Source organism: Lindgomyces ingoldianus (assembly GCF_010093535.1).
Source record: "Lindgomyces ingoldianus strain ATCC 200398 unplaced genomic scaffold BDR25scaffold_40, whole genome shotgun sequence".
Lineage (NCBI taxonomy): Eukaryota > Fungi > Ascomycota > Dothideomycetes > Pleosporales > Lindgomycetaceae > Lindgomyces > Lindgomyces ingoldianus.
The window spans coordinates 377,271-398,007 of NW_022985201.1; the positions used below are offsets into that span (position 1 = coordinate 377,271).

General features: G+C 48.0%; 8 protein-coding genes across 8 annotated transcripts; 5 read left to right on the top strand and 3 right to left on the bottom strand.

Annotated features, from left to right (window-relative positions):
• Positions 1-993: 993 nt before the first annotated feature.
• Positions 994-3,533, bottom strand: BDR25DRAFT_91328 (putative multicopperoxidase). Its single transcript, XM_033699231.1, has 11 exons — positions 3,383-3,533; positions 3,170-3,280; positions 2,817-3,111; positions 2,665-2,762; positions 2,557-2,614; positions 2,488-2,508; positions 2,278-2,440; positions 2,083-2,221; positions 1,826-2,023; positions 1,579-1,771; positions 994-1,530 (listed from the first exon to the last, which is right to left on the bottom strand). Exons 2-11 carry the CDS (start codon positions 3,256-3,258, stop codon positions 1,066-1,068), a joined length of 1,719 nt encoding a protein of 572 aa, XP_033542028.1. The 5' UTR covers positions 3,259-3,280; positions 3,383-3,533; the 3' UTR covers positions 994-1,065.
• Positions 3,534-5,042: 1,509 nt separating this feature from the next.
• On the top strand, positions 5,043-5,942 carry BDR25DRAFT_328788 (uncharacterized protein; the record flags this gene model as incomplete). Its single annotated transcript, XM_033692411.1, has 3 exons — positions 5,043-5,153; positions 5,214-5,751; positions 5,824-5,942. 3 exons carry the CDS (start codon positions 5,043-5,045, stop codon positions 5,940-5,942), a joined length of 768 nt encoding a protein of 255 aa, XP_033542029.1.
• A 311-nt stretch (positions 5,943-6,253) lies between these two features.
• BDR25DRAFT_379930 (NAD(P)-binding protein) lies at positions 6,254-7,501 on the top strand (the record flags this gene model as incomplete). Its single annotated transcript, XM_033697645.1, has 6 exons — positions 6,254-6,728; positions 6,777-6,980; positions 7,039-7,149; positions 7,200-7,255; positions 7,304-7,412; positions 7,469-7,501. The coding sequence occupies exons 1-6, from the start codon at positions 6,420-6,422 to the stop codon at positions 7,499-7,501; spliced, it is 822 nt and encodes a 273-aa protein (XP_033542030.1). The 5' UTR covers positions 6,254-6,419.
• An 888-nt stretch (positions 7,502-8,389) lies between these two features.
• Positions 8,390-9,185, top strand: BDR25DRAFT_328790 (NADH-ubiquinone oxidoreductase; the record flags this gene model as incomplete). Its single annotated transcript, XM_033692412.1, has 3 exons — positions 8,390-8,668; positions 8,792-8,959; positions 9,057-9,185. 3 exons carry the CDS (start codon positions 8,390-8,392, stop codon positions 9,183-9,185), a joined length of 576 nt encoding a protein of 191 aa, XP_033542031.1.
• Positions 9,186-9,445: 260 nt separating this feature from the next.
• Positions 9,446-10,374, top strand: BDR25DRAFT_91361 (UPF0047-domain-containing protein). The gene is made up of 3 exons (XM_033699232.1): positions 9,446-9,680; positions 9,744-9,840; positions 9,945-10,374. The coding sequence occupies exons 1-3, from the start codon at positions 9,475-9,477 to the stop codon at positions 10,272-10,274; spliced, it is 633 nt and encodes a 210-aa protein (XP_033542032.1). The 5' UTR covers positions 9,446-9,474; the 3' UTR covers positions 10,275-10,374.
• A 2,071-nt stretch (positions 10,375-12,445) lies between these two features.
• Positions 12,446-13,138, bottom strand: BDR25DRAFT_197370 (uncharacterized protein; the record flags this gene model as incomplete). The annotated part of the gene is made up of 1 exon (XM_033684352.1): positions 12,446-13,138. A coding segment is annotated over one exon (693 nt), but the record flags the coding sequence as incomplete, so codon positions are not given.
• A 1,629-nt stretch (positions 13,139-14,767) lies between these two features.
• BDR25DRAFT_360818 (uncharacterized protein) lies at positions 14,768-17,060 on the top strand (the record flags this gene model as incomplete). The annotated part of the gene is made up of 18 exons (XM_033696307.1): positions 14,768-14,845; positions 14,874-14,911; positions 14,991-15,025; positions 15,089-15,175; positions 15,232-15,400; positions 15,436-15,573; positions 15,639-15,662; positions 15,717-15,876; positions 15,978-16,122; positions 16,168-16,190; positions 16,216-16,262; positions 16,315-16,462; positions 16,517-16,602; positions 16,662-16,688; positions 16,729-16,756; positions 16,806-16,834; positions 16,875-16,933; positions 16,993-17,060. The coding sequence occupies 18 exons, from the start codon at positions 14,768-14,770 to the stop codon at positions 17,058-17,060; spliced, it is 1,389 nt and encodes a 462-aa protein (XP_033542034.1).
• A 107-nt stretch (positions 17,061-17,167) lies between these two features.
• Positions 17,168-20,665, bottom strand: BDR25DRAFT_240264 (LuxS/MPP-like metallohydrolase; the record flags this gene model as incomplete). The annotated part of the gene is made up of 3 exons (XM_033685709.1): positions 17,168-17,685; positions 17,762-20,264; positions 20,417-20,665. 3 exons carry the CDS (start codon positions 20,663-20,665, stop codon positions 17,168-17,170), a joined length of 3,270 nt encoding a protein of 1,089 aa, XP_033542035.1.
• Between the last annotated feature and the right edge of the window lie 72 nt (positions 20,666-20,737).

The window sequence follows — 20,737 nt, forward strand, 5'->3', positions numbered from 1 at the left end:
ATGTATAACTTTAGTAAAATAGGCTTTATTATAAGCTAAATATTTATTAACTATACTTATACTTAAAACTTTACTTTAAGCTTTAAATAACACTTTATAAATGTACTAAGCTAGTTTATGCTAATATAGCCTAGATTATACTTAGCATATAAAAAATTAGCTATATTAGCTATAAATACTATTTAAAAAAATAATCCTTATGTATATAGCTTAAGTATAGTTTTAATAATTACTTACTCTTTTTTATTACCTAGCTTTTATAAGTTAGCTGTAAAATTAGCTTATAAAGGTTATTTAGTGCTGTAGTTATTTATTATTTTTTAAAAAACTTTATATATAGCTGCAGCATATTTTTTTAAAAGTTTTATATTTTATTTAAAAGCTTAGAGTATAAGCTATATCTAATGTTCTTTTAGCGCGTCTAAGTAGTATTATTAGGAATGCATTAGTATAGAAAGAGTAGTTTAGTGGGTCTTAGCAAAAGTAAGCAACTTAGGTGTGTAAGCAACTTGCCTGTAAAGTACGTTATTAGTTATTTATTATTTTTTTTAAAAAACTTTATACATAGCTATAGCATATTACTTTAAAAGTGTTATGTTTTATTTAAAAGCTTAAAGTGTAAGCTGTATCTAATGTTCTTTTAGCACATCTAAGTAGTGTTATTAGGAATGCATTAGTATAGAAAGAGTAGTTTAGTAAAGTCTTAGTAAAAGTAAGCAACTTAGGTGTGTAAGCAACTTGCCTGTGGTGTACGTTAACATACTTTTAATTCCACAAAGTTTAACTGCTAGATAGTGCCCAGATTTATGTTCTTAGCTAGGAGAACTTCGGGGTTATGGAGGACTAGGATAATGCGAATATGAAAGAGCACATGAAAGACGCGGGTATGCCTATTATTCAGCAGGTGGCTATTTAGGAACCAAGCGTGCTTAGCATACGCGTGCAATATGTAATCCACAGCAAGGGCTAACTTATGATTGCGAAGCGCAACTCGCGCGATATATAAGAAATTAGTTACAAAACATTAGATAGTATAAACATTGTGTATCCCATCACCATATATGCCTACGGACTTGCCTGGGCAGCAGCAACTTCCCGTGCAAAGTCCCGCATCCTTCGTCCTTTAGGCGGGTTGATGAGAGCACCATACGGGTTAGGGTCGAACTGCTCTGGCTGGACGCATTTGGATGTATCCAAGGGGTTACGGGTGTTTCCAGCGCAATTACCCTCGGTAGGAATACCCTGTTTCTGGCAGATAGCCTTTTGTTGATGTGGGATGCCGTTGGGAAATTGTTTCTGGAGGTCGCATGGGGCCTCGATGAAGGTAACGGTGAGACCTGATTCGACATGCCAATCAATGTGGCAATGGAAAAGGAATACACCAGGGTTGTCTGCCTTGAACCGGAGGACAAGCGCACCTGAGGCGTAGGCTTTAACAGTATCGCGTCTCATTGGAACTTTTGGAAAAGTTGCTGTGTTGCCATCCCAAGGTTGTGTGGTAGTCCGTGCAAGTACCTGAAAGTTGTGCCCCTGTAGAACGTTAGCGGTGTCAAACTGCTTCACCAAATAAGTCCCTACATGTAAGTGGAATGGATGGCCGCCATCATCGAGATTGTTCAAAACGATCTGAACAATGTCTCCCTTGTTTAGAACATATGGATTGGTAGTCTCGCCGTACACCTTAGGGTTCTTCGCATTCTGTCCAGTCGTGAGAGCAGTGAACAGTGTAGGTACTTTTTGCCCTATATAAGGTGTTTTTCCAAGTCCAGCACTGCATGATACATGAGGTTTAGTGTATCTTAAGACGAGGGGCAGCGCTTCTTACCGGGCGCCAACGCTGAAGTCGGTGAAGTTGACATTCATTGTGACAGTCTGGGTCGGATTTCCCAGCAGTGGCTGGCCGTCCAGAGGAACGAGAGTGAAATCATCCAAGAAACCGGGGAAGCTGTCCTTGCGGAGGGGAGTAGGCTTGCCAAATGCGGGATCGTACTCTAAGATGCCATCATTGGCCATGACTAGTCCCCTGATCGTTTTTAGATTTTTAATTCCAAATGCTGAGGGTAGTCCATGGGGATGACTTACTCTGGCACGAAATCGAACATGTCTGGGTCAAACTGCGATACGAACGCATAGTTCTTCTTAGGATTTCGAAGACCCGTGATGATCACATCGTAGCGCTGGGCGGAGGAAACCAGGATAACATCAGTTGGTGTTGATTTGACTATGACACGTAAACACAAAGTATTGAAAAAGAGCATTATGAGGGCGGGTACGGACCTGGGACGCCGTCAATGGCAACAACCTCCATTTTGTGTCCGTCGAATTGTACGTAATGTGCAGCAAGAGCGGTCATGCTAATGATACGGATCAAGTATTTCTTGCCTGGCTTGATCTTGAATGTTTCAGTCTGCTTATCGTTGATAAGAGTTGCATTCGGAATCTGCTAAAGTATTAGAGAAGTACGGACGGTCCCATTGAAATTCTTACAGGCTCGGCACCGCCATGGTCCTATTTTTCGTTAGTACGTAACAAGCGCAAAATGATCGCAATACGTACAATTGTGTTTTGTGCGCTCAGGTAGTAGTGCACCATTCCTGGCATTTGGTCATGATACCTAAAAGGTTGTAAGAAGAGTGTCTCTGGGGTAGGACGTTGTCTTATTACCAATCAGACACTGTCATCACGTATTGGTCTTCAATCTTCAAGGTAGCTTCCCACGCTTTGTCGTGAATGATCATAGGCCCACGGAGACCATCGGGGTACTACAGGAAAGAATTAAAGGGAGATACGTGGCAAGCGGAGGTGGGCACACGAACCTGTCCTGAGGCATGAGAATGATACCAGTATGACCCCGCGGGGTTCGCCTGGAAAGAATATGTGAAGGAGCTTCCAGGGGGAATTCCACATTGCGTTACTCCAACAGGCCCATCCATGTTGACTGAGCCAGTCTGGAATTGGCCATGCCAATGGATTCCCGTTGTCTCATTTCCGAGGCTGTTTGTCGCGTGTACAACGATTGTGTCTCCAACGTTCGCCTCAACCTTTGGCAATGGCCATTTTCCGTTGATGCCAATTACTGGGCGGTCGAACCCATCTGGAGCGGCATGGACCCTTTCCGTCCCAAGTGTCAGTCTTTGAATGGATAGTGTGGTCGAGGGACAGTACTCACCAAGAAATGTCCCAATTGTAGGTCACAACCTTTGCGATTGATGAAGGAATGGACGCCAGAAGCGGCAAGAGGAGAAGAGCGAGTGTCATGGTGCCAGAATCGACAGAAGAACTTGAATGAGTGTTAGAACGGAATGGAAACACTATATATCAAGGAAACTACCCCTCGAGGTGCTAGTGTCCATATATATAGACCGACTTGTGTTGGACTCACCGGAGTTGAAAATGTCACTCTAATGCCTCCCTGTACCAATGCCTTGAGAACTCAGCACACACCGCACTGTGAGCCTAGATATACTTTTTCTGCCGCGTCACAACTCCTTTCTCGCCTCGTTTGGGGGAATTCCGCAAGAAGTGATGGTGGACGCCTGGGGATGGGGGCTTCAATTCTGCTGACTTTGGATGCCATCGTATTGGCCAGCGGCATGCGAGAGGTGTCGGCATGGGAAGCAGATTCCATATTTAAAACTCTGAATAAATCCCTTCCATAACGCCTAAACCGTCTGGATGCAGTACATGGCGTTCGTGAGAAGCCAGAATGAGCCTCCATGGGGCGAGAACAAAGCTTGACTTCGCCGATGTGATCGACGAAAGCCAGGAGACAGGGGTTCATTTTACAGCTGAAAAGAGGTACAGAACGCCATGGTTAAAGTTGGTGATGAGTAGCGAGAGACAGGAGCAAAGAATGGGGAAAGAGAGAGAGCCAAAGGTTCGGACCGAGGGTCCACATTTTCTAGACGCACATCAAAGCTCCCAGCTTCAAGCCACCCAGGTTCTTGGCGCTGGTGAAGGGGAGACTGAAAGAGATCGCGAAGCCGAACTAGAGAACGAGGAAAAGTGAGACAGGGCCATTAGGGATTGATTCTACTCCCAGGCAAAGCACCAAGGCCATTACCCGGATATTCCAAGACATGTTGTATATGCCGCCTCCTTGATTAGACGAAATTGAAGTGTTGTGCATCTGAGCAACCAAGTGCCAAGGCCGAAACGTTGAGCCTTACTTCTGACTGTGTGAGTTGCTCACGAAAAAGACATGAGAGAGCGCACCATTTTCGTCCAATCAAGAACAGTTCGAGACTGCTGACACTGGTTCGTCATTTGCTTTAGCGGAATTGGTGGAGCTGAGCTTTGTCCAAATAAATAGCGCCAACAGTACTGAGGCTGAGGAGGCTTGCTTTCGGCGGAGTCGAAGGGCCTCTCCTGCCTCCACGGATTGAGGCTGAAGGTCTCTCATCGCCGTCATTTCATCTTGCGAAGTCTCCTCAAAGAGAGAATTCATTACTGAAGTTTACCTTGAGGAACAAGAAACAGTGCTCCAGTCTGTCTCCGGGCTTCTCCTTCAGAGATGTGGACGGTTCCGCCATTAAAGAAATGGATGTCTCCAAGAGCTTATCGGCCACCTGATGCGGCTAGTTGGGACTGCAGCGGCAACTTTTCGAACACGAGACTAGATCATAAGCTGATCGGGCCTCGAGCCTCAAGCTGAGGCTGATGAGAAATGCGGGCGAGCGAGAGAGAAGAATGCAGGTCGGGAAGGCCCGGCTAGATTTGAATAGAGAGTCCACTAACCCATTTCAGGAACCGAGCGCCAGTCATGTGAAGATCCTCCCCTAGAATCGAATTCTTTTTTCTGCGCTTCTTCCATTGAAGAGGCTCTTGAAAGCTATCAAGCGTTCTTCTGGTTATGAATAAGGGTTCTCGGAGGAAGCGTGGACTTTCCTAGCGCTGAAAAGATGCTAAGTTCATCCTGAACCACTACGGGAAGCCTTGCACTGATGATGTCGCAAGCCTTCTTTCTCGTATCTACAGAATTGTGGCCCTTGGGCAGTGAGCCACTAGGCAACTGCCAACAGAGGATCTAATATTATCCCACGATGCACCTCTCAGAAGAACAGATCATCATGACTTTCGACCAATTAGCTCGAGAAGTCGTCCTGGGTTATGGTCCCTATGAATCAGTCCGATTGGAGTGTGATGGGTATCCTGTACACGACCAACGCAGTGTTTTAAAATATGTAATACGGAAGTTAATGTGCATCTACTAGCTAGAGTTCCGTATCTGCCCAACCCTCTCGAGAAAGCCCAACGCCATAGGCAAAATGCTTGATGCATCATTTGACCTCAGTCGCAGATGGAGTCCAGGAAGCGATCGTCTCAAGATCACAGTACTGAACAACACGCATGATCTTTCCGTGAATCTATTCTGCGTCGATAGGCCGCAATTGCTATTACTGACGCTTGATTCATATCGTCGCCAGCATGAGCCTCTGGATTCAGACGACTTCAATGCGGCTCTAACTCTGATTCGCGATCCTCCCTCCATATTCGGTATATTCATCGGTGGAGGTGCGGCAGGCTGCAGTCGCGTACGCAAACACATGCAAGGCCTGCGAGGCCCGCCGTTCGCCTTTGACCTGTTTACCAGCGAAGATAAGAAGACAATACCTTTCAAGTTTTATTCTCATCAGTTTGTCGATGGACTTGGTGTAACAACGGCGTCTGATCCTGTGGAAATGTACGAAGTCCTTCTGCGTCAATCAAGGGATGCATTGAGCTCCTATGGGTTGCAAGAAACGGAACCATGTGCTCATAATATGGTTCTTTAGAAAGATTGGATGATTGTGTTCCCGAGGAGAAATGCGTACCTCGTAAGAGCATCTGCTAATGCTGGTGGCATGATGGGCTCTATATGGGTTTCAGAGAAGAGAGTGGCCGATGCCTGGGCGGAGTTGGGATACAGAAATGTTTTCGAGACTCTTGGAGTTCCTCGATGAGCGAAAGTGAACAGATCCCGGCCTCGGCATCACTGTACGGACTGAGCTCCAAGTGATGTCTCAAGATTATCACAGTGCTATAGGAGGACGTATTCAAGTTCGGACACTTCGATGCACACTATGATCTCTACAACTAGAACGGATGGCTAATCCTGGGCATGGACTTGTAGACACTGTGAGAGGATTATCGGTATTCCGGTTTCGGAGATACGCGGCGACTCCTCATTCCTCTTCGTCTTTAACTTAAGTTAACGTATTGGATGAGTCATCCTACAAGATCATCTCAACCTTCTCAAGCTTGCAAAGCCCCTATACCTTCAGTGTGAATAAACTAGTGAATTCACTAGCATTTGCTGAGGTTCATCTTCCAATCACTCTTGTTCTCATTCCCACTTGCGTTGTGTAAATTATCAACCTCTTTCCTGAATTTAGAATAATAGGTACTAAGCAATCTCACTCCGAACCATTATTCCCGAAATGTATACCTCGGCATCTAGAAACCTCTCTGAGAGAAGCATCCTTATAACGGGAGCCTCAGTTGGCATCGGCCGGAGTACCGCCTTCGAATTCGCACGCTCTTGCCCATCAAATCTCAAGATCATTCTCACAGCGCGTCGTATCGACAAACTACACCAAGTTTCAGAAGAGATACAACAAGAAGTCGGAAATTGTGTCAAGATTTATGTGAAGCGACTGGATGTTTCCAAACCTGGAGAGATAAATAGATTGGTTGTGGAGTTACCGGAAGAATTTAAGAACATCGATATGCTCATGAATAATGCGTCAGTGTGACTCTGACTCTGTTTTTGTGGAGAATGGAAAGCTTACTATCAGGATAACGGGTTCATGGATGGAGTCGAAAGACCTCCTGATGTACCCCAGAAGATTATTGAGGCTGTATGGGCGGTGAATGTTACGGGTGTAATTACTATGACTCAGGCAATCCTCCCTAATTTCAAGGCGAGACCAAGTGGCGGAAGAGGAGACATCATCATGCTCGGGTCCATCGCAGGACGGGATCCCTACGTTGGAGGGACGGTAAGTGGAATCATGCCCAAGCCTGAGGCGACTAATGACATGGGAATACGTTCTGTAGCTGTATTGCTCAAGCAAGGCTGCTGTACGAGCTTTTACCGATGCTTTAAGAAAAGAGCTTATATCAACGAGGATTCGGATTATCACGGTCGATCCTGGCCATGTATTGACAGTATGATCCCAGAAAGTTGTGCCCTATGTGTTTAAACGAGGGATCAATAGGAATTTACCAACATCCGATATCGCGGAGATCAAGAGAAGGCGGAGGCTGTCTATGCGTGAGTCATCCTAGGACACACATATGTTCCCTTACTAATCATTAAAAGCGGTTATGACCCTTTGAGCCCCGATGATGTCGCTGAGGTCATAGCCTTCGCTGCAAGTAGGCGAGAGAATGTTGTAGTAGCCGAGACCCTGTTGTTCCCCACTTACCAGGTATGCGGTTTTCCGGGTGCAGCAAGCCCAAAGCATTCACCCTTACCTATTCGTAGGCTTCATCAACCGACATATTTCAGAAGCTCTAAACAAATTGAGCGTATATGATAAATCACAAGAGTCCGTCTGTACCTCTATTACTCGTTGGGTGAGGTAAGCAACTTCAGATGCTGATTATACGTTGGCGTCTCCCAAGCCTGATTTCACAATGTGTTTGTAGACTGGGTAACTCTTCAGCTGCAACCTTGGCTTCACCCTCATGAGGGTCCATCGGTGTCTCTCTACCAAATGAGATACTAGTATTGAAGCAAATACCGATAATAAAAGGCCAACAAGCTTCGAGCTATAATCTAGTTAGCACAACAGTTCAAAGTCTATCTTTGCAACCCAAAGCCTTGCCAAGCTTTACCAGACGCAAACTTTGTGCAATAATTCTTAATACCAGATCAAGATACTTATACCCTACTACATGTGCGTCATATTCATCTAACCACATTACTTTCGTAAGATCAAATATGCCTAGTCTCCCATAAAACCACTAGGACGACCAGTCTCTGCTTGGGGAATCTAACTACTTTCATCTTCTAGAGAACAAGGGTTGGGAACCCAAAACCATGAAACTACAGAACTAAAAGACTGATATAGAGGGTAGAGCGTGCTCTGAAGGTTGCGGCAAACGGATGGCCTACTCATAAAACAACAGGCCGGCTGAGGCCCATAATCCTGATATGTAGGCTTAGGTAAGAGAAATTGTGATGCAATTGCAAATAGAAAAGTTGGGGATGGGAGTGACGCTGGAGAAGAGATGAGGCGAGCTTATATAATCCATTTTAGGCATGGATCCCACAGGTGAGCGCACCACCAACCTTCCACTTCCAACAAACCGCAGCTAGCCTGCACCCACCACAAACATGCTCTCGCGCACTATCCACACCCGCGGCATCGTCCGCCTTCTCCCTCCCCTTCGCGCTGCATATATGACAACACAATCCTCGGTAAACCAAATCCCCACCAATGACCCGAAGCCAAAGCCCGCGAAGGCCAACGTCTCGGCCACAAATGAGCTACCCACATCCTCGGTGGGCTCTTTCGATGGCGGCTTGCAAGAGAGCGTTGAGCAGGGTGAGGAGTTGAGGGTTATGCAAGCTCCGAACCGACAGGCGCCGAATAGGAAGGGGATCTGGAGTCGGAGCCAGCAGCCGAGGGAGGTTGCGATGACGGGGCCGAGGTTTGAGCAGACCATTTTTGAGGATCAGGTACGTCTCGCGGGTTCAATTGGTTGGTTCATGGCATTTCCTGCCTGCCTGGGGATTACTAGCAGCGATTGGGGGATGAAACGCGGAATTCGAGAGTCTCGCTGACATGGAGCTTTGTACTAGCCTCGACCGTACGCCGCTATTGAACTGATACACAAGCAACCTGTCCGCTGGACAAAGGAGCGCGTCGTATCGTGTGATGGCGGAGGCGGACCATTAGGACACCCGAGGGTTTTTATCAATGTGGACAAGCCGAAGATCTGTTGGTGCACATATTGCGGGCTTCCCTTCGTACGTCTCTCTGCTCTCTTTTGGAAATCCCTGGAATCAAAGAAGACAGTCATCCGATGGTGGCGATGTACCGAATTATACTAATCGAGCAACATAGGCCCATGAACATCATCGGAAGCACCTCGAATCCTTACCGTCGACACCGTACCCTCTCGGTCCAACTGGTGACCCAGCTGAAGTTCCCGAGTCACAGAGAATCACAGACGAGCCGCTTGGGCAGCGATAGAAGGGATTAAGAATGGAATGCACAAACTGTATATATCTAGTAGCAAGAAAGTTTTCTTCACACGCCAAACCCTCAGAAACTTCCCCAACCATGCCAATTGCACAACCCAAGGCGGTACTTTTCATCTAATGCCGTTAATATCCTTTTGATCCCATAGCTTTCTGAGGCTCTGTCACAAAGAGAGTGCAACAACGACCCCGCCTAAACCTTCCACTCTTCGCTTAATCTCACCTCCCCAACCCTGATGTCAACCTCCCATCTGCCTCTGTGTGCATATCCAACATTTCCCATGCTTTCCGCCCCGACCACAACCTCTTCCTTAACAACCTTCATCATCCTCAGCATCTTCACGCTTGCCTTCTTTCCCGGCGCCTTCCATTTTGTGCTCTGGGCCCCTTACAATCTAATATTTCCTTCTCCCCAGGAACCTGGCCGCCCCACCAGCGTGCTTTGTGAGAGTCCGAATTACTGTATCGCGCCAACGAGGATGACTTGGCAAGTTACGAGAACTTAATGAGGGCCTAGAAGTACCGAAGGAGCTAATTGGTGTTGAATTAGGTTCCAGAAACAGTTCACCCTTCCGTCGAAGAGTCGTGGATCATACCTCATAACCGACACCATCGTGCGTGAACTGCCTGAGATCAAGAACTACAAGGTACGCAAACCAATTCTTCTCTCCTAATACATACTATCCCAAGCCTCTGTCTCCCTCCCCACCGTCAGCCACTCAACCATAGCTAACCCCACCGCCTTCCCCAGGTCGGCATCCTCCATCTCTTCATCCAACATACGTCTTGTGCCCTCTCCCTAAACGAAAACTGGGATGAAGACGTCCGGGCTGACATGTCTGACGCACTTGATCGCATTGTCCCTGAAGACAAACGCGGCGGCATGTATCGCCACGACGCCGAAGGCAGCGACGACATGCCGGCACACATCAAGAGCGCGTTGGTGGGGGCTAGCATCACGATTCCGATCTCGAATGGGAGGCTGGCGACGGGGACATGGCAGGGGATCTGGTATTTAGAGTTTAGGGCTGCAAAGCATTCGCGGAGGGTGGTCGCGACGATCCAGGGGGAGAAGTTGTGAGGGAGAGTGAATGGTAGAGTGGTATTGAAGCGAAGCCGATATGCACAGGTGGAGTATACCAACGGCCTTGGGAGAGATACAAAGTTCCTTCATTACGGGCAGACTTCATGATGGATTCGTTGGGGTAGCGATGACAAGGTCACGAGGACGGAGATGCATTTTATGAAGGTAAGTAGTATGGTGGCATGCAATTAAGGAGATGGTTTCTGGGCCGTCGTTGCTCGCAGGTGCATACATGCTCATAAACCGCTTCGCCAAAGAGGAATCCCAAGCCCTGCCTTCAGTCGTTCTGCCTCTTACCCCGGGCCTGATTATCGAGAGGCTCAGAAATCAAATCAAGATGAAGCAACTAGAAGCACCGTGAATCGCCTTGGAAAAGGAGAAAAGCAAGCACAATACCAACGCTCAAACTAATCGGGGTATCTTGGGAAAGAGAAAATTACTGATCCGATTGATTGATATCGACATTGGGGACCGGTGAATGAAACCAAGACTTGAGAAGGGAAGATCCGGCAGGGGGGGCTTTGACGTGAGGATGCTCAGGTCTCGCTACCCGGACAACAGGAATCAAGGCCTCGTGAGTCAGCTGCTGAGCATGATATCCATCTACAAATATGCTCACTGTAGCCTCCTTTGTAAGCTATTCACAGTGGATTTTTAGTGCCATCCACGAGGCACTCGAGATTGATTGAGCTGAGATGTTTGGCCAGAACATGGGATTCTTTGAACGGCAGATACACTGTAGGGAGCGTGGTTCCGAATAGGAGGGAGAGATTTTTGCCATTCGTGTTTGACTGGTGCAGATGTAGCTGGACCTCAATGATCTCACTGTAGCGTTAGCGCAGATACGGAAGTGCTGGAGTAACACCTGCATACATGCTTGCCCACGTTGCATGCCAACCCTGTGCCTTCCACTTCACTCCCGGATGAAGACCAGATATCCCTTCTCGCCATCCATCTTCCAGCGGCCCGGTTGGCAATCGTTCTCGATCGTGTAAAAGGCCCGCAGATGCCAATCGCCACTCTTCTCGCGGCACCAGAAAGGATCGTCTGGCTTGGCATCCGCAGGTTTGATCTTCTTGGGCTCGTACGCTCCACGTGCGGTCGCAATCCTACGGGCATCAAGATCGACTTCGTCCTTGGTCCGACCACCTATGTATGAGCTTGGTACTAGCGCAGCTGCGGTGGGGCTCTTCTGGTGATGTGTGGTGCCAGGATAGACATAGGTGTACGGGTAGTTGGCAGCTGGAGCCGCAGCTGGTGGGGCTGTGCTGCTAGGAGCCTGATACGTATAGTAGTACTGGTAAGAGGGGTAGTAAGCACACTGCGTTGTGGTGGGAGCAGTGGAGGAGGGTTGAGGGTAATAGTAGTAGTAGTATGGATACTGTACTCCGGCTAGTTGGGCGACTGGGGCTTGCTGGGCAGCTGGAGGAGCTTCCACTTGACGAGGCGGGTTGTGATAGTACCCGTTGCCGCCAGCGCGAGGAATGTATGTGTACTCCCAGCGAGTCTGGCTGAAAGGTTGAGGATTGACCATGGTAGGTAATCGACGGTAGTTGGTGCAGAGAAGAAGGAAGGGTTAGAGCAGAGGTTCAAGAGACGTTGAAGAAGGCAATTGAAAGGAAGGGTGAGTGTGGTAAGAGAAGAGGCTGCCGCTGCGGCGACCAGCTTCGGCACGTGGATAGACAGGTTTAATGGGCGGTGTGAAGTGGGAGGAGCGGAAAGATCAGGAAGGCGCGACACATTGACTTACCATGGACTGGCTCTCTGGAAGCCGGCTTGTACCGCCAGTGCGGTATGATTTCCTCCTTCTTGTTCGCGGAGGCATATCCTCAAGAGCCATACCCGTAACAAGCCATTTTTGAGGGAGACACATCTTCGGGAGCCCCACTTGAGCACGGAAGATGGGAATCTAGAGACGACACGAGGAACGGACTGTATGCTGCGTGAGTAGGAGGTTTGCTGTTTTGTCATGCCTTAGGTCTTCGTCTGCTTGATCAACAACAAATCACCTGACCACGCGTTCCTTTCACCGCTCTCCTAAATCTTCGCCACGTCAAGTTGAAATCACGTTCCATCATGCTAGATATCCGGCGAACTAATCACTCGTATCTCACAGAGTCATGGCTGTGAAATTCTCTAGGCTTCTGAACTCATCCCCCTTCTTTACCCTTCCCTGACTTGCTCTTCGTGACTGCACCCGTATCGAAAGTTCCCATCCCCGCGGCCCTTGACCCCGCCCGTACCTGAGTCTTTAGCTTCCCACTTCCAAAAAGCCCTTTCACTATATTCGTAACCGGAATAACCGTCCTCGTCGCAAACCACGGTGTGGCCCACACGCTCAGCACAATCCTAAATGGCAACAACATTTTCGTCACTGCATAAGCCGTTGCAAATTCAACCACCAGCCTCACTCCGCCCTCGCCAATGTCCCATGCTTTGCCCCCCCTCCTCATTTCCAATTGAACCTCACGCTCGGCTTCCGACACTTCATCGGATCGTATCCAGCCTTTGCGGCGAAAGTACTTGCCGAACCGCTCGACACCTTGGAGGACCCACGTCCCTTCTGCAAACCATGAGGGAAGCCAATGAGTGTAGTGGAATGTTGCGACGAGGCTTAGGAGGGGAACTATGGCGGTGATCTCGTGAAGCAGAAGGAAGGCGGTTATGTGAGAGACTGGAGCAGTCGCGAGGGCATTCGTGTACTTGTGGAGGAACTTGGGAAGATGACGATTGAAGCGCTCAATGCGGGATTGTGAGGGTGGTGGCGAGCGAGGCTGAGAGGTATGTGGTCTTATAGACGACATGCGAAAGGGGCTTACTGCCTTGCGCGAAGAGACTTGAAAGAGCGTCCGTCGAAACATGTTAGGAGCAGAGAATAAATGAAACATCACCTCAGACCCCTAGTCGCTAGCTCTTCAAAAATGAGAACCCTAGCCGCCATCCAGCGAAGGCGTGTATGAGAAGAATCCAGCCTTTTGACTTTTACCTTGTCGATGACATGAATTCCCGGAAGAACATAACGCCGGGCTAGCCCCAAAGGACTGAGCGCGGCCATCCCCAGATCCAATCTTCGTCCACTTCATGGATCCTTGTCCGCTTTAAGCGCTCCGATGCGTTCTATTTTAACGCCTACACAACCGATGAGAAACCTTCAGCCTCGCTGTCAAACTTGGGAACGGGCTACCACTCTTCCGCTGATTTTCGGAGAATTTGGGTGAGCTTTAGGTCTATAAAGGTGGATACCTGCATCAAAGAGTTTCAAGAAATTATAGAAGGGTTGGGAGGGAATCGATTGTTGGGAAGGAATGTTATAAAGAGGAGCAGTTGTGGAAACATATCACTCATTGGACTAAACACCATCACACTAAGAAGGAACGGAATCTTATCTGCGACTTTATTGCCCGAGACCTACAAATGGACCCGCTACCGCAGTACGGTTTTCACGCCTTCATCTCATATCTTCCACCCACTTCCACCCCAATCACAACATACGGCAGCGCAATAGAAGTTCACGACTTTCCTCCAATAAACCCCCTCAACACCTCATCCTGGACCATACTGTGGTCCTCCGCTCCCTCTCTCATCCGCCCATCTCCCACCGTCCTTTCATGCCTGGTCCCGAACCACCATCTCCAGCCCACTTCTCCCGTGTATCCTTCCCTTCCTCCGCTTCATCAACAACTTTCTCTAACATGCTAATACACAGCACTACTAGCTCACTATACGCGCCACAAAACCTACCCACGGGTACGATTGTGAAAGATGGCATACTGATGACATATTCTTCGATCACAATGGCGAGAAGGACAGGGTGGGCCTAACCCAGCGAGTCAAAAGCGGATATTGGAAATTTGCAGGAACCTTACTCGGTCCACTTACCCTATTCTTAAGGGATGGGAGAAGAGCAAGGCGAGTGCAGAGACATGCGAAGAGGAAGGAGTGCGAGAAAAGAGGGAGCACACATGTTCTAGTTCCCGATGTGTGGGATGTCTTGACGCCGTGGTGGCCGTACGTCAGACCTTAGCGAAAAGTTTGCAGGCGATATCATGGAAACCGCGGCCTTCACTGAGGTTGCCTTTTTTAGACTGGGAGATTAAGAAGGTGCTGTGTATTCAGAACCAGAGTGTAATGTCGATCGCACCTTCATCAACGTTGTCCCAGGCACAGAACACGAGCTGCGGAATATGATGGGTCGATGGGGACCCGGGTTTCCGGGGCATAGTGTTTCGGCGTCCCAGTTGGCTTTGATGAAGGAGCCCTCGCTATAGAATATGAAGGACAAGGTGATGCGAGTACTCGAAGTGGGATAGAGAAAGATAGCAACGATAAGAGGAGGTGCGCTCCAAGCACAATGAGCGCTAACATGAAAGACGAGTACAGCGGCTGGCTAAAAGAAAAGGGGTTTTCGGTTTTCGCAAGTCCTTGGTCCAGGGGTGGTGGAAGTGTAGTTGCATCCAATATCTGAGAATATTTCAGGTTCTAATGAATAAATGAATAATGAAGAAGTATTTGGTATGACAAAATGTTCAAATTTGATGAAGAATAGTGACGAAGGTGTACATATATTGGTGAATATATGGCTAACATTCAACACAGCTTTCCTTCGTGACCCCCAAACGATCCATAAATAGGACGTCCTGAATAAACAAATCCTCTTTTTAGACTGGCAATAGTGTAGAATGAGTACATGGAAGGTGTGATTGGTCGCAAAAGGGAACCTGCGGAACGCCAGCTGCTAATAGACGATGGTGTGATTATCTAAGGTTCTCTTCGTCATCCCTTCTCGGGCTGCTTGCATTCGATGGGGGAAGTTAGCTTCCGCATCCCCCCCCCAACCTCGCCCTTTGAAATTCAGCACCGCAAACTAACTTATTCATATAGAAATTTAAATCGCCAGAGTATAATCATTCCCTCACTACATCCGCAGCGCCTATATGATCCATTGCTTCGAGAGCACGTATTCTAAGACGCCTTACAGCTTCGCTACGTGCACTGCGCATTTACAACTTCCCCCCGCTTTCTCTCCCTGGTGCTGGTGTTTTTAAAGCCTACCTGGTCAAGACGCTCGTACATCATACTGTCAGTACAATACATCGAACCAGATACCTCAGAAGCTCAGATTTGTCCACCCTATCATGTCCTAGATGTCTCAAAATAGCTCAGTAGTTCTGAGCAAAGTCACTTATCAGTTCTCCATTCTGGTGCCCGTCGCCGAGACACCTACGTATTGTTCCACCGGATGGCTTCTGCTTCCTCCACCAATCCCCGAAGTATTCAGTAATGAAACCTACTTACAGTTCTGGAATATGCCTTAATGGCTAAACCATTGCTGCGATAAAAGAATCGAGACTGTTGCCACAGCACAGCGATGTTGAGAGGTACTACGTTGCAAGATGTTGTAAAAAGGTACGTTTGAGCTTGTCTACCTGACCTTCACAGCCACAGTAGGCTCTCATTGACGCCGGCGGATAGTAGTATGTCTCTCGAGTCTGATTCATGTTCAAGCCAAGCCTCGACTCCCTTCGATGCTATCGTGCTCTCACTTTCAACACCAGCTTCGCTAAAAGCTGGGTTAAAACCGCAGTATGGGACCGTACCAGTTTTGGGGAGGGGCCTTACACAATGAAGAATAATATGACTGTGCTTTTGTCCGGGACAACCTGGGCGAACCCAACCGCTATCTGCTAACAGGCAAACGAGCTATTCTGGTTTCCTTCCTCCCATGCAACCTATTTGGCAAAATTGATCTACATACAATTTACTGTGACACCAACAATTTTCATCGCCGACGCCTTTCTCACTACCATCACCGGCATTTCCATCCACGATCTCTACACAAACCACTGTCCAGAACCATGATCTAGCCCCAGCCTCGGTACCGGTGTGGAAGCTGGAATACGTGTTGGAGTGATAGTCAGCACGACCATTTTCGTCATAGCTGCTTCCTTGCTCATCTAACAATGAAAGAGTTTGGAGCAGCCTACGGTAGCTAAGCTACCTAAGAGTAATTCCATGGGCTGGAAACCTTTTCTCGAAGGAAACAGGAGAAGGATAGATCGTCTCATCCGGTCGAAATCAATTCCAAGACTGTATATGCAGTTCTCAGACTACCCAATGAGCTGGAAGCATGCAGATTGTCCAGATATGAGTTAGAGATGATGGATGGCTTCCAGATGGCCTTTTCAGTCAACCATCAAGCTTTACTGCTCAGGGACTTCTCCGCAGATTGCAGATGGTAGAGTGAACATGAGTTCACGCAGTGCTGGAAAGAAACTCATGCCAACATGAACATTTCTTTACCCTATACTTCTATCAGAATACTTAGGTGGTGCTATAGGGCTAGAAGTTGATCCTTTGGGACGTAAATGATGTTGGTGGCTGGAGAACTCGGAGAAACGATATAGCGATTGCGTCACTTCATATCAGCATCTCCACGACGTGAAAGTTGAAGTAGTACTGAAACGATACTACCGCCCTCTGTGGACTAGAAAAGTAATCTTGAAAAGCGGGGGTGGTGTGCGTAGCTAGGGAACTCTGAGAGACAAGACAGGAAAAATGTGACTTTATATTAGCATTTCCATGATGTGAAAGATGAAGTAGTGCTGAAATGATACCACTAATTTGTAGGCTTAGACAGCTTGCACAGCCTACAATCGGTCGATTACAATCTATACTTATGCTCCCTTCCCCAGGCTTCTTGCTTCCGACTCTACAGCGACACTGGGTACCCACTTCCCAACTCTCTCTCCAGCCCCAGGCGTCAAGCCTGAAGTCCAGGGTTAAACCCTTCCGGTTGCAGCCCCGTTTCGTCAACCTCTTCCACCTCAGCCACTCTCTCCATGCCCACCTAATCTAAGCTCGTTGATCCACGGCACGACTTCAAACAGAGCTCACAGCTTCGCCCCACCCTCCATAAACTCGCCCAAATCTTTTACAGGCTTTACACCGGTACTCATCTGCAGCCCAGCTTTCCAAATATGCACATCTTTAATCTGCACAGGTCCACCCACCGCCTTCTCTACCGCCAACCCCAAAGCCGCTTTCGCTTCATCAAGAACCTTATCCACAACCTCTTTCCCAAGCTTCAAGTCCTCGGAAAGATGCGCCAATAGAGCGTTTGAGACAGCATCGCCTGTCTTCAAAGACTCTGGGTCGAACGCCAGAGGTAGGAGCCTGGTACGAAGTTTTTCGGTGTTAGGGGTGATGTTTTCTGCGGCAAGAATGGTGGATACGGTCTGGATGGCTTGCAATTTGTGTTCTTCTGCGGTTGATTCTTTGGGTTTGGCTTGCGCAACAAGATGTACGCTGAGCTTTGCGCGGGATGTGGAGCGTGGGCTGATGTAGTGGGTGAAGAAGTCAATGAGGTGTTGCTTGGAGAGGGGTTCGATGTGTTTGACGTCTTCGTCGGCTGTTCAAAGCATTAGTATGCATACATTAGCTCAGCCCGCCTCGCCTAACGGGAAAGGAGGGAAGAAGTCACGTACCTTTCAAAAAATCATAAGTATCACTAAAAATATGGCTCCAAAACCTCGAGGTTTCCTGCGCAAGATTTTTCAGCTTCTCCAACCTCTTATTAACCACAGCACGCTTATGACCTTCAAACTCATCCTCCTTCATCTCATGTAGCATTTTCTCGAAACTCGTCAAGAAGTGCTCGATACGCCCCTCCAAGTATTGACAGTCTTTCTCTGATTGTATCAAGATTCGGTATCCAGCCCAAGTATCCGTAAAGGTGCCGCCTGAGAAAACAACATAGCCAAGCTGCTCAATGGTCCGCAATTGATTGAACGCTGGCTCGTCTGTCATTTGTGCGAGAAGGAGGATCTTCGCTCGTAGATCCCGGTCCGCGCTATTTCCAATATAGAGGCTATACTCAATGCAGTGATTCACATTCGCCGGGTCCTTTAGCTGCCGCTCATGCACGTAACTACTGCCGGGCGGAAATATCAAGGTCCTTCGAATAGGTAACTGGCTCGGCGAAAGCTTCTTGGGCTTTATGGTCTTTTCTACGAGATCAGTAATCTGTAGCGCCTCCTCTTTATATAGGTTTCCATGGGCCATTACTTCAATATGGCATTGAGCGAGGATTTGGGGGTAGAATTGCTGGACATCCTGGGCCGAGATCCCTTCAAGCTCTTTCAGTAGTTCATCTGTTAGAAAAGCCTTTTCATTCTTGAGAAAGCGGGAGAAAGTTCCAATTTGATGGAATGGTTGGCCAAAATCCCAGTTCCGGAAACCGCGGGTTAGACGGTCTTGGAGGATTTTGAAGCGATCCTCCCGGGCTTCTAGATCTCGAATTGAAACAAGAACCTTCTCGAGCAGAACGTGAAGTTTATCGTTGTAACCCTGTACAGTAATCGACAAGCCAGTGCTGTGGGTGCTGAAATCATAGACAAGCCCCGAAATATCTGCATCGTAAGAGTATTCTACTAGGGCATCGTTGACTAGATCGCGATACAAAGCGCTCATAGCTGTCGTCCTTGCAGTGAGGTGTGGGAGAGGAGTTCGTAAGTAAATTTGGACATTGGCCTTCGGAACCCAGAACTGGTCATCCTTCTTATACCAAGTCCGTACATTCTCATCATTCCGTATCAGCTTCGGTACTTTCAGTGGCTCGTCTACCTCTTTCTTCTCCACCTCGAGTCGGTTTGGGATGAACTCGTTCTTGTGCGGGAAATGCAGATCTGCCGGTCGCTCCTTTGCAGAATTCTCAAAAGCATGCTTGATCTCGGTAAGGAAATCTCCTGGAATCTTTTCGCTCGTGTACTCTGTTCCATACCACTTTTCTTTCTTGTCCCACCCACCCGGGAATTCTTGGCTAACAATGTTCAACCTAAAGTTATCCGGCCGAAGGTAGGTCATGGCTTGGCTAATTGCTTCAGCGTCAAATTTCCTAATGACGGCTGGTCCGCTAAGCAACATTTTGCGATCGTAAGGTTTCTGCATTACACTGCCTAAAGCACTTGTCGTCCTGCTCGGTGGGCTTTTCTGCTTAAATCTGAAGTCTACTTCGCTCATTCGGATCTGTTCTTCGACAACCCATTTCTGTGGAGGTTGCGCCCGAATCATGGCGATATACTGAAAGATGACTTTTGTAACTTCCTTGTAGTGCGTTAGTCCGTCTTCTGTGAGCTTGACATTGATGTTAAAGAGTCCAGAGCCAGGACACATTGATGAGCCCCCTGCTCCGAGACCATTTGCCCAGCCTTTCGCCTTGATATATGCAAGTATACTTCCAGGTCCTTCATGTCCAATAAGGTGGCTGAGATATCTTGACGGATGTGATTCGTATAAGTCCTCTTCGTCACGGTACAAGAACGACAGCTCTAGTGACCGTGATTGAAAGACTGGGCGCGCAAATGTTTGGGTCAATAGTTCATTCTCCGTGTACACAGATACATTGTCCCACCGCTTTCGTGGCAGATCCTTGTTCGGCACTTTTGAGAATATCTCATCTGCCCATTCTTCTAATGTGTCCAAGCTCTCACGTCCAAGGATAACCAATTTCATCCTATTTGCGGAGTAGTGAGTAGAGTAGAACTTGATAAATTCATCTCTGATCTTAACGCCCCTTGCAATGGGGTCATCGTGAAGGGTTTTCCAGCTACCTGTTGAGAAATGACAGTATGGATGGTTCGGATTCGACAATGCCTTGTTAAGCTGGTGCAATCTCCAAGAATCACTTTGTAGGTTCTTCTTGTTTTCTGAGTCTACAGCTTTGATTTCGCGATCCACTGTGTCCTCTAAAAACAAAGGTGCGACGAAGAATTGGCCAAAGCGGTCAAGTGCTCCCCAAAGAGGTGACTCGTCTTTCAAGGTTGGCAGGCTTTCCTGTGTGGCGTTCGGTGACGGTGCTTTGCTGTTTGTAGGTGTCGATAAGGAAGCGGCGAGCTCGAAGTAATAGTTTGTTGATGTTGATGCCGTATACGCGTTAGAGTGTCCCGAATGAGCGTTTAGATATTGATTGTAGGCATTCTCTTTAGGGTACTAGGTGTCCTTGTTAGTCTGTGTATTAAATCCATTGTGCATTCGCGAATTCTAATATTCTTCAAAGCAAACTGCCATAACTAAGATAATAGAGCTTGTTCTATAGAAATAGTTGAGGGGTTTGCACCTAGGGACATGTGGTCTAGACTCACCTTTTCTGTTCCCATGAACAACAGGTGCTCTACCGCATGCGCAATTCCTGGCATATCCTCCGCATCGCTGAAACTGCCCACGTTGACATCTAGGGCAGCACTGGCCTTGTCCGTTTTGGCGTCATGTATTAGCAGCACCTCGAGTTTGTTCCGCAGTGTAATGATTCTATACGCCCGGTCATCCAGTGCCGGGCGCTCCAAATCCTCTATGCGCTCGCGTGCGACGCCCCGGTTGAGACTCTCGCTCATCCTAGTTGCCGGTTGGGCTGATTGATGCAGTAAAGTGGTGAATGAGCGGTGGTAAGGGAAACGTATGGCTGG

What these genes read in the sequence shown, in the direction of transcription:
- BDR25DRAFT_91328 (XM_033699231.1), bottom strand. Translation starts at nt 3,258, where the DNA reads ATGACACTCGCTCTTCTCCTCTTGCCGCTTCTGGCGTCCATTCCTTCA. An exon ending in TGAGCGCACAAAACACAATT is followed by an intron (nt 2,509 to 2,556) that starts GTACGTATTGCG and finishes AACGAAAAATAG; the next exon opens with GACCATGGCGGTGCCGAGCC. An exon ending in ATGTTCGATTTCGTGCCAGA is followed by an intron (nt 2,024 to 2,082) that starts GTAAGTCATCCC and finishes AAAAACGATCAG; the next exon opens with GGGACTAGTCATGGCCAATG.
- BDR25DRAFT_91361 (XM_033699232.1), top strand. Translation starts at nt 9,475, where the DNA reads ATGCTTTCCGCCCCGACCACAACCTCTTCCTTAACAACCTTCATCATC. An exon ending in GCGCCAACGAGGATGACTTG is followed by an intron (nt 9,681 to 9,743) that starts GCAAGTTACGAG and finishes GTGTTGAATTAG; the next exon opens with GTTCCAGAAACAGTTCACCC. An exon ending in CTGAGATCAAGAACTACAAG is followed by an intron (nt 9,841 to 9,944) that starts GTACGCAAACCA and finishes CGCCTTCCCCAG; the next exon opens with GTCGGCATCCTCCATCTCTT.